A 12,098-nucleotide genomic window follows, 5' to 3' on the forward strand; every position below is an offset into this window, starting at 1 on the left:
AATTTTAATGTATAAACACTTTATTTATTTAATAAAATATAAGATGTTTTATTCGACATTTAGTAGCATTGACCCACTAACCAATAAACTAATTTCCAAGGTACATAATCCGTAGCTTAAACATGTATGTAAAGACATACAGGTGAATCATGTTTAAGTGATAATCTAAATAGTTTGTAGTAGATAGATAAGATTTGGTACCTTATCTTCATTGACCATTATGAAAGCTTAGAATATTCAACCATCACTTCATTTCATAGAAGCTTCAAACTTGGAAAACAAATAAATAACAAATCATTCAATAATTTTCCCCAATATATCATCAATCCTCTAAAAAATTTCTCATCTTCATCACTTTCACTCAATTTTCCAAAACACCATGGATGAAGGAAATCTAGAAAACCTGAAGTTTTTGGGAATCTATGGAATTCTCAATGAAACCTTCAAATTGATACACAAATGGAGGAAAATCTTCATCCAAATTACTCTTCTCTTTATTCTTCCTCTCTCTCTCTTAATCTTCACCAACGTGGAAATATCCAATTTCTTTCTTCAAAACATCTCCCAAAAGAGAACCATTTTACAACACACTGAAAAATCCACACCCCAATTCCTTAAACTATCCCACCTCGTATCCTCCGAAAGAATCTATACTTCTCTTTTCAATTTCACTTTCTTAATCTTCTCCTCCATCTTCTCCCTCCTCTCCACCTCCGCCGTCATCTACACCGTCGCATGTATCTACGCTGTGCGTGACGTTACTTTTCGTCACGTGATCGCCGTCCTCCCAAAGGTTTTGAAGCGGCTTCTGATCACGCTTTTGTGCTATTTTGCAACCATTTTCGCCTTTAACTTCATTGCTTTTGCTGTGCTATTCTTGATACCTGTGATAGCAATCTTAACCTATGGCCCAAATAATGACCATAATTTCTTAATTGGCATTGGAACCATTCTTTTCTTCTTTATCATCTCTTATTGTATTGCCATTTGGTATCTGACGACAATTTGGCAATTGTCGAGCGTCGTGTCGGTTTTGGAAGAGTCGTGTGGGTTCAAAGCCATAGCGAAAAGCAAGGCTTTGCTTAAGGGGAATATGAAGATGGTTATAAAGTTATGGGTGTTGTTTGATTTGCCTTTGGGAGTGATTCAGTTTGTGCTTCTTCAATATTTGGTTGTTAGGTCAACATGGGTGGGCAGGGGTATTTTGGGGATTTGCTGGGTGTTGTTGTTTTTGGTGTTCTTTTTGGTCAAGTTTGTGTTGGAAACTTTAGTGTATTTTGTTTGCAAATTACATCATTGTGAGAGTGTTGATAAATTGGCGCTGTGGAACCATCTTCAAGGTTATCTATCAGCTCATCATTATGACCAGTTGAAGGTTGATGACAATTTTCAGCTTGAGAAATTGCAATTTGTTTGATACCATTATTGTATGTGGGGTTTTGTTTCTAATAGGTTAATGTAACATTATGTAAACCAATTTATAGAAATATGTTTTAAATTTTATTTTATATGTTGAATTAAGCTTGTTATCTTCATACCATTGAAGTTTAATGTTTGTACTACTTTACTTGACTATTTTAATTAAGGGTCGTGGTTTCAATGTTATATAGTGTAATAGATCTTTAAAGCTTTTAATGTCGGAAAAATTAGAGGATGAGGAGAGAGAAAAGAAAAAGAAGAAGATTTTTGTTAAATGGAGCAAAACTAACCGCACATTCAAGAAGAAAACAATCACACAAAAAATGTGACAAGTAGTGTGAAGGAGACCATTTACCACAGCTAGTAGGATTGATGATAGCTTTGTCATACATGTATGGAAAGACTTCAATAAATAATGAGTATCTCGCAAGTAATTTTGTAATTTGAAATGGCTAAAGGTACATTTGTCATTGTGACAGCACTAAATATGTATTATCTTGATCCGCTTAATTCAAGGTCGTTCCTAGGTTTTATGTGTTTATTTGATGATTTTATATGTTTCAAGCACCTAAGAGAAAGATTGGAGTGTTAATGACGAAATGGTGCTAAAATGGGTTAAAACGAAACTTAATCGCATCAACCTAAAAAGAGAAGGTTGAAATTACAAGTTTGCTTCTAATGGCATGGCATTGAAAGGCAAAGAGCAGCCTTTTCATGAATTGCAATTGTTATCGTAGTGCTCTGAAGCTGTCTCGCATGCGTATGTCCGTCAACGTGCAACGCTTTGTTGATTTCTATAAAAATATCATTTAGCCGCCTAGGGTTTTATGTTGGATTCAAACTAATTTTAGAATGACCTCTTCTCATTGCCTACCCCTCCTTGAAAAAGGGCAGTCAAAATTGTAACAGGTGTACCGGAAGCTATTCCAGTGCTCTTCCCCAGGTCCACCGTCGTCAACTATCGATGACCGACCATCTATGTACTAATCGGATTAACCAACCAAAGTTAGCTTCCGTCATTATATATTGAACAGAAGCAAAAGCCTCATAAGACATGGTTGATTGATAGTAAGTTGAAACAAGAATTTGTGTTGGAGGGCAGAGGCTGTAGTTCCAACCGAATTGTGGAACCCACCGAAGAATTCTGCTATACAACTCAGTCGTCTTGATCCGCCAGAGGGTCTTGAGCGAGCTTCCCCAGGCGAAGTGTTTCACGCGTTAGCTGGGTACGAAGGGGGAATTGGCCCAAAAATTGGATAGGGGTCAAAGGTAGCGGTTTGATTCAATTTCTGAATAAGCCACTAGCCACGATGAGTCTAGTGTTTTCTCTTCTTCTTTTTTTTTTTTTTTTCTTTCTTTTAGTGTTTGATCCTTCCATGTATTCTTGTTGATCTTAATGTCGATTATGGGCTAAAGTATCTCATTCTAGTTTGAGTCTTAGGATTTTTTCCTTATTTATGTAACTTATGAGTATTTGAATTTGGTTTATTTGTATTTGTTAATTTTAATTCTGATTTAGTAGATTATGATCATATTGTCTAGCAATTGTTGATTGTATGATTACCGCTTTGGATTGGCATATAATAAATGACATGCAATTGTATGTTAATCTACAAGAGGCAATAGGTTAGATTAGCTTGTGAATCGATAACGATAAAAAGTGTTCTAATCAACCTAGGATGAAATCGATTGAATGTTTAATTTGATACTTCAAAATTAAATATCAACTTAACTTTACCCTAGATCTTAATACAATTAGGTCAATTTGGGTTTGAATGCTTTTTATCAATTCACTTTGAACTAATTAGTTAACTAGGATGATTAATTAGCTTTTCTAATTAATTTAATTAAGTATAAACAAATACGTAAATCAAGTTATGAGAATTTGATGATCGAGTATACTAAACAAGAAAATTCCACAATAACCCAAACTAGATCTTTTTCATTGATTATCACAACTTTCACCTTGCTTTCTTTACTCTTATGCAACAATCTCAACCCCCTCCCCCCTCGAGTTACCTCAAGTTGTAGACAATTTAATAGAGAAACTCAACAGTTCCCTGAGTTTGACTGGTGCAACCCCTCTTACATATTAGGTAGAAACGGTTAAAATTATTTAATCAAGATTTAAGCGATAAATTCCACTAATCACATTGCTCGTTTAGATAAATTTGATTTTCGATGAATTAGAAATTATTTATGAAACAATGTTATATTATTGTTGAGATATTTTCCTATTTGGCTTTTGACACAAAGAATTTTATGCAGGCCTAGGAAGATGACTAAGAAGTAAAATGAAAATGGGAAAAGAAGCCCACTTCAAGATCCTGCCCATTACTTCTCTTCGGTAGGTAGGCTGTGATTAAGCTCACATGTGGAAGAGGAGTAAAGACACACAAAGACAAAAATTGGTGTGATACGAACAAAAGGTAAGAACTTCACTCTTCACTAATTAGCAAAAATCTCTCGTTTATCTCTCTAGGATGCGATCTCTTATTAATAGTGATTTATGATTTGCATGTCGGTGAAATCAAGCAGAAAAGAAGAAGAAGATGAAGAGAGAAAGAAGAAGAACATAGAAGGTCACGTGGTTCGGCCTTGAGAGTTTCTACATCCACAGGAAAACAAAATCTTGAAGAAAAGAGTACAACTTTAGTTTTTCCTATTATGTATCGATCTTCCTTTTTTTGTCCCTTTTTTTTTGTTTTTTTATTTTTGTTCTGAGAGCTCTCATTTTATATATTTTTAAGAGAGGTCAAATTACATGTAAACTTAAAATAAAGACAGATTCTTTTACATATCAATATAGTCGTTGGATTTAATTTAACAATTCTCCACCTTAAATTCAACTCTATATTTTCTTTAAGTGTCTTCCCGATCTGACCCTTTTTTAGCCTTTCTCAGGAAGATCGAAGCCTATCAACTTGAAAGACTTATGGAGCTTCATCTTCGTTACTTCCTTTGTTAGCATGTCCATCGGGTTATCAGAGGTATGAACCTTCAATATTTGTATCTCTCCATTTTCAATTTTATCTTTGATGAAGTGTTATTTAACATCAATATGTTTGGTTCTACTGTGATATTGTGAATTTTTGGATACGTGAATGGTGCTCTGATTATCGCAGTAGATATTGACTACTGTTTGATTTAATATTCGGTCATTCACCAATCATTTAAGCCATAAGCCTTCTTTGATTGCCTCTATTAATGCAATATATTCTGCCTTTGTTATTGATAAGGCCACTATTGATTTTAAAGAGGCTTTCCAACTTATTAGATTTTCTCCTAGTAAGAATATATAGCCTGATAATTATCTTCTTTTATCATTAGACCCAGCAAAGTTTGAATTAACAGAGACAACTAAATTAAAATCTGATTCATCTGACCTTTGATAAGATATTTAGCATTCTTTGACCATATTAGGTACCTTGGTATCCACTTAGTGGCTTCCTAATGTCTTTTGCTAGGGTTGGACATATATCTGCTCACTAGGCTGGCTGAGTAGAATAGATCAGATCTAGTTTAGACCATTAGATACATCAAACTGCTCACAACTTGACTATAGGAGACTTTCTCCATCTAATGCTTGTGTTCAAGGTCACTGTCATTTGAAGAATTTGTTGAGGATAGCTTGAAATGCTAAGCTTTAGCAATAGTAATAGGCACTTAAGTTTAATTTCTTAATTATCTTCTCACAATAGGATGTTTGATTGATGCTTAGGGTAGATGAACCCCTGTTTCTCACATTGTCAATTCCTAGGACTTTCCTAGATTCACCCAAGTCCTTCATATCAAATTCTTTACTCAAAAGACCTCTGACTTGAGTTAAGCCAGCCTTAAAGCTCCCTGCCAGGAACATATCATCTATATATAATAGTAAGTAGACATTTCCCTTATAGAAGGTATTGTTTATATATGCACACATGTCATGGGAGCTTCTTTGAAACCCTAAGCTCGCAACATAGTCATTAAATCTTCTATACCAGCATCTAGGGGACTGCTTAAGTCCATAGATTGACTTGTTCAAAAGGCAATACAAGCCTTCTTTTCCCTTAACTTCATAATCTTGAGGTTGCTGCATATAAATCATTTCTTCTAGATAACCGTGTAGAAAAGTTGTTTTTACTTCTAGTTGATTTAATAGAAGTATGGTTATAGTATGTTTTACAATAGGGGGAAGATCTCGGTGTAGTCAATACCATGTCTTTAAGTAAAACCCTTAGCAACTAATCTTGCCTTGTATCTAGGCTTCTGATCTTTAGTGATACCCTCTTTTAATTTGAAGATCCCCTTTGATGAAATTGGTTTGCATCCTTTGGGAAGAGGAGCTAGAGACCAAGTGTCATTCACCTTTAAGGATTTAATTTCCTCATTCATAACCTCAATCCACTGCCTAGCATCAGAACCACTCACAACCTCTTCAAAATTGGTTGGTTCTTGATCATTAGAAGCCACAGTGGCATTCAACACAGATTCATGTAGTTCGTGTCTGCATGTCTTGGTAGAGGGACTACACTCCTTCTTTGTCTGTCCCTTGCCAGAGAGTATTGACTTAAATCAAGTGGACATTCAACATTCTCAACATGTACACTTGATGTGCCCTCTATTTCTACTGTGTCAGAGTTAGGATCTTCTTTTGTATGGGTTTTTCTGGCATTTTCCACCTCAAAATTAGTGGTATTAGTTGAAGTTTCTTCTCTAGATCTCTCCCCTTTTTGCATGAACATCTCATTTTCTCTAAAGGTGACATCCTTACTGATTATAAATCTTTTCTCAGTGGGATGCCATAGCTTGAACCATTTCACACCTTCAACAAAGCCAACAAGCATACATTTAGTAGCTCTGGCCTTGAGTTTTCCCCGATTCTAATGAACTTATCCAAACAACCAAACACCATAAGGTCATTTAGATTTAGAGGGTGTTTGGACCACTTTTCTTCCAGTGTTAGGAATTTTAAGGAGGTGTGAGGACTTCTATTTAGAGTATACACCGAATATGTGGCAGCTTCAACCCAAAACTTTTCTTCTAGGATGGCATCTGATAGAAGACACCTAACTCTCTCCGTGATGGTTCTATATACCCTCTTAGCAACACCATTCTATTGAGGTGTGTGTCTTATTGTCCTATGCCTTGTTATGTGAAACCCGGATTTAAATTTCCCTACTTAAGCAGGTAATTAAGGAAATTAGCTAAGTGTAAGTTAAATCCTATGTTGAAGAGAAGGAAAATTTCTAAGTATTGAATAGATTTTCTTTGAGTAGTTTTGAGTTAAACCTTAACTAGTGAAAATTTGGCTAAGTGTGAAGTCAAAAGAAACCTGCATTTGGTGTTAAGAAACATTAACATATGAGATGAGGCAAAGCTTGTAGATGTTTAAACGAGTTAAGCATTGAAGCCGAGGACAACCATACGTTGAGCTTGGGAGGTTTGGACGCATGTTGGCGGAAGCGTTGGCAAGAGGCATTGCCAAAAGTTGCTCATGCGTTGAGGCTGCGTGAGTGAGAGCGAGAGAAGCTTGAGTGCAAGGCGTTGGGCATTGGAGTGATGCACACAAACGCTCGTATAGCTATGTGTGGGCGCTGAGCGATGTACTAGACAATCATGTAGCTACAGCCAACGGTAAACGATGTGAAATGATGAGCTAGACGATAGAGCTACACGATAGGCGATGGCACTACATGATCAGTGTAAGCGCTAGACGATAAGCGTAGAAGCTAAACGATAGCATTAGGCTATAGCACTAGATGATAGCACTAGATGATAGTGCTAAATGATCAACGGGCGCTAGACGATAAACATAAACGTTGGGCGTTGTGCGATAGATGAAGATGTTGGGCGATGGTGTTACACGATAAGCAAACACATTAGACGATGGGCGTGATGCGTTAAATGATAGGCATCAGCGCTACACGATGGAGCTATACGATAGGCGCAGGATCTATGCGATAGGCTATGCGATGAGTGTTAGCGAGATCGTTATCAGCAAAGGATACGGGATAGCGAGATCGTTAAGAGCGAGAGATCACTGAACGATTGAGCTATGCGATGGGGCATAAGTGCTATGCGATGGGACACAGGCACTAGACGATTGGCAACAGCAAGAGAGCTGGATGATGGATGACAGCGAGAGGGTTGGATGTTAAGTGATAGTGAGAGATTCATTAGACGATGGGGTTATGCGATGAAGTGCAAGAGTTTCATGATGGACTAAACGATGGGCCAAGTGATTAAGCGGTGTTGAGGCTTGTGTTACTCAAGGCTGATAAGCTCACCCGGATAAGTGGCTGAACCGAGAGAAGGTTGAGCTTGAGTTAGTAGGAGCTGGACGAATAGAGTTTCGTGCAAAGAGGAGGAAGACAACTCAAGCAGGTGAATGGCATGAGAGTAGATGAATGGCAAGGAAGAAGGTAGTGGCAAAGCATGGTGCAAACGCTCCAAAGTAGGAGGTGTCTTACATTGAAGGCTTTGTAAGATGGGAAGGATCAGTTTCTTTAGCCTATAAATACTACCACAAGGTGTTTCTTCAATTCATAACCCAAATCCTCTTCAAAAAAACATTAGGATGAGTGTTAGAGGGTATATTTAGAGGAAATTATGCGTTGATCATGAAGAGCATGCGTTGGTAGCAAGACCATGCGTTGATCAAAAAGTTCCAAGAGGAGGAGATGTTGTCGGATAGTGAAGTCTAGAAGTAGCATCAACTTGGGACGAGGAGTTCTCCCAGACTAGTCGTGCATTTAGTGATTCTAAAGCCAATTGTAAACTCTGTGAGTCTAGTTTTCAATGTAGGGTTTCCGGAGAAGAAGCTTCAAGGAATCAGGCTGGAGAGTGAGGAATAGACAGAAGGGTCGAGCTCTCGAGTAAGCTTGGACCAGTCTTAATGATTTGAGGATTTCGGCCAAACCACAAGAATTTCTGAGCTACGATTTTAAGGTAAGCTTTCTGAGACATTTTAGATCATGTTTGTAGAAGGAAGTATCTCGAGATAAGACTTGTAACTATGAGTAATCTACGCTTAAAGTTGAATCTAGAATTTAGGCTTCAAAAGGGAGCCCGAGGAAACCAAGGAACTTCTAGAGAGGAAGATTCCTACCTTATTGATGTTTGGTTTTGTGAAATGGAAATATAGATGATATGCGTTGATTGAATTTTGTTGTGCACTCAAGTTTCTCCAGAAAAATCCAAGTGTAAATTCCTCTGAGTTTCCTGGTAAGTCTAGGGTCAAACACAGGGACTTGTGAAAATAGTTTGCGTTGGTAATTTTTATGAAGAACTTTTCGGTATTTGGGTTTGTTGTTTGCGTTGATGAAAAAGAAATAAAAAAATACGGTGGAGTTCAGAAAAGAGAGTTGCGTTGATAGATGCAATGAGTATGCGATGAACGGGTTGAGAAGATCTTTAGCTAGCGTTACTTGGGAATGCGTCAGACTATGCGATCATGTTACAACCATTCACAGCAAGTCATTTTCCAATGTAAATGTGATGCTCCTAAATCTAGGAAGTATGTGTTGAATGAAAAATATCCATAGAGCTCATCCCTAAGTCTCTACTCTTTTCCTATGCGATGATGCAAAATACATAAAAGCAAGGTGACCGCATACAATCATATTCTATCTCTAGGATGCATGCGATGTGTTGTTAACAAATAGTGCTCATTTCTAAGCGCCTATCTCTTGTTCATGTATTCTAATCTGGCTCTTCCAAGTCTAGATTCTAACTTGACCTTCCCAAGTCTAGATCCTGTCCTTAGACTACCCTCCCAAGTATCTCTAATAGACGAATGAAGCATACATAAACAAGATAATCGCAAAGAATGAAGATTCTCTAGTTGTGCTAGCTAAATGCTTCTCAACCCATTCAACTGATTTAACTACTCATGCGTGAACAACAGAGAGTGAACAAATATAGAGAAGAAAATTCCATTTTTATAAATGAGTTGAGTACAAAATGACAATGGAAAGTAAAGGTAGAGAGCCTGGTAGCAATTCCTTGCTGATCGAGGCTTTTTCCACTGAAATCTCTATTATGATCTAAAGTTGTTCCAGCTTCCGCAGAAGTCGGCCATCTCTCTGTCCTTGAAGCTTCCGACGCTCTCCAAGGCTTACTGAAACGATCTGCCGGCACAACTTCCTCCCTCACGTTTGCCTTAAAATGAAAGAAAACTAAGAATAACAGCATGCGAACTGAAGTATGAAATCTTTAACAGCTGAATTCGTGAATCAATCAACCCCTTCTCTGAAGAATCCCCTTGGTATTTATAGAGCATCCATGGGGAAAGGTGGCTTCTCTCTCTAGGTTGTACAGATGGGACAGCTTTAATTCCTGACTGATGCGTCGAATAATTGTCATCGATAAAGCTTAATGTACTTTGTCACTGTTATCGGTTGTCAACTTAATTTGGATTCGACTGTGATCAGCTTTCTGTCCCATCGCGCTTAATGGCCTTTCACCCAGATGCGCCCACCATGTTGCGCTGACCAAGTTGCAGTGATCCTTCTTGGGCGAATGTTTGCGAGCACGATCAATGCAAAGTCTTGTGGTGAAGTTGCGCTCGACCAATGATTCCTATGATCGAAATTCTTGTATTGCATTAACGCATATTCTGCACAATAATGCGCTGAACGCATGCAACCGTAATATTATGAAATTGATGCTTAATGGATGTAAGTTAACATATTTCATCAACGCAATCCATCATTGTTTAAGAACTTAGCACTATGATAACATGCATTTCTGCCCGTTATCACTTACCAAGGTGAGTGGTATTTTCTTTAAGTATTAAGCATATCTATTAGAGTAAATTGTATATTCTTATGTTATGAATGAGTAATGAGCATGAGAATGAGATTATGTGATCGGGATGGTCAGAGGATCAATAGACCTAGTTCCTGAGTCCCGAGTGGAACCTCACGGGATGGTCAGGGGATCGAGAGGTCTAGTTCCTGAGCCTGTGGAAGGAACCTTATATGGGATAGTTAGAAGGTCGGCAGGCCTAACTTCTGAGCCCATAAGCAGGAAGCTATGGGCACATAGGAAATAAAGGGAATGCACGAGAGTAAGCGTTTATGATTAATATCAGTTAACTATCTACCGTGTGTAGGTAGAGTTTGAGATCAGACATATTCAAGGCTAAGGTTTGAATATTAACCTTGTATTTGTGATATGCTTGTATTATTATGAGTTGAAATATACTCTAGAAGTTACTTACCACTCACTGAGCTTCTTGAAACTCATCCTTTTCGTTCATGTTTTTCTTCTTAGGTAGCAAAAAGTGAGGAGTTCCAGGGTGCTTCTAAGGTCAAGGTTCGCCACAGCCATAGTCACACTTCCGGGTTTTAAGAGTTGTTGATGTAAACTTTGTAGTAAGCCTGAGAGTTGTATAAATGTTGTACTGTTTGTAATAAAATGAGTTAGTCAACCAATTGTTGATTACATCTTTGGCTTAAAGTTTATTAAGTATAGTAAGGTAGAGATGGGCAGTAGGTATCACAAAAGGGTGGTATCTGCGATCCTTCATGCCTCTACTCGAACCTAGGAGGTGGGTTCGGGGCGGGGTGCGACATGTTATCCCATACTCTTTGCAGAATGAGTTAAATTCTTCTCCACAGAACTCTAAACCATTATCAGTTCTAAGATATTTGATTTCCTTTGTTGTTTGTTTTTCTATCATTAACTTCCATTCTTTAAATTTTCCAAAAATCTGATCCTTAGTTTTTAGAAAATACAACCAACTTTTCTTTGAAGAATCATCTATGATGGGTAGTATTTACCTTGAGCCACTTAGGCTTGGAGTTGAGGCTGGCTCCCATAAGTCTGAGTGGATGTAGTCTAGAATGCCCTTTGTTGTATGCTAAGCTTTGATGAAAGAATTCCTTTTAGCTTTTCCCAACACACAGTGCTCACAAAAGGACATTTTGTTGCTGATCTCCTTGGGCAAAATGCCTTGTTTGGACAGGGCATCAAGGCCTTTAGAGTTAATGTGAGATAGTCTTTTATGCCATAGCTCTGCCTCTATTAATTCTGAGGTGATAACAGTATTAGATTCATTTATCATTTCAACTCCTTTGACAATGAACAAATCATTCACTTTTTCTCCCACTAAGACAATCTTTGAGTCCTTTATAACTTCAAAACTGCCACTTTCCCCCCTATATTAATAGCCAAGAGAATCAAGCATACCAAGGAAAATTAGATTTCTTATAAGGTTTGGGACATGCCCCACATTTCTAAGAAGTATCGCAGTTTCACTCTTTAGTTTCAATTAAACTAATACAATTCCAATAATTTGGCATGCCTCATTATTTCCCATGTGCACTAACTCCCCAATTATTTCTCTGTAAGTATTAAAATAGGGCTTCAAGGGTTTCATGTGGTAAGTTCATCCTGAGTCAAGCACCCAATCTTGTTTACCTAAGGGACTTACCAAATTAGCTTGGTTTTGAATTGAAGCAAGAGCATTAGAGTATATGAAATATCCCTCAACAATAGATGCTTTAGGTTGTTTACCTTTTGAATCTTTTTCTTTTTCTTGGTTCTTTCTTTTTAAAATGAAGCAATCTTTGATTACATGACCCTTCTTCTTACAGTACTTGCACCTCAGATTCTATTGACCTTTTTTCCTCATTTGGTTGTTGTTTTCCACTCTTCCATTGGTTAGATTGAAGTTTTTCTTTTACAAA

At 37.5% G+C, this 12,098-nt stretch overlaps 1 protein-coding gene across 1 annotated transcript; it reads left to right on the top strand.

The window, feature by feature from the left end:
* Positions 1-267: 267 nt before the first annotated feature.
* LOC150036843 (uncharacterized) lies at positions 268-1,605 on the top strand. The gene has a single exon (XM_090313167.1). The coding sequence runs from the start codon at positions 380-382 to the stop codon at positions 1,415-1,417; it is 1,038 nt and encodes a 345-aa protein (XP_090169293.1). The 5' UTR covers positions 268-379; the 3' UTR covers positions 1,418-1,605.
* The last annotated feature ends 10,493 nt before the right edge of the window (positions 1,606-12,098 follow it).

This window comes from Benincasa hispida, chromosome 4 (assembly GCF_027475165.1).
Source record: "Benincasa hispida cultivar pf3 chromosome 4, pf3_genome.v1.1, whole genome shotgun sequence".
In the NCBI taxonomy this organism is placed as follows: domain Eukaryota; kingdom Viridiplantae; phylum Streptophyta; class Magnoliopsida; order Cucurbitales; family Cucurbitaceae; genus Benincasa; species Benincasa hispida.

Excerpts from the sequence above, each read along its gene's own strand:
- LOC150036843 (XM_090313167.1), top strand. The coding sequence starts at position 380 with ATGGATGAAGGAAATCTAGAAAACCTGAAGTTTTTGGGAATCTATGGA.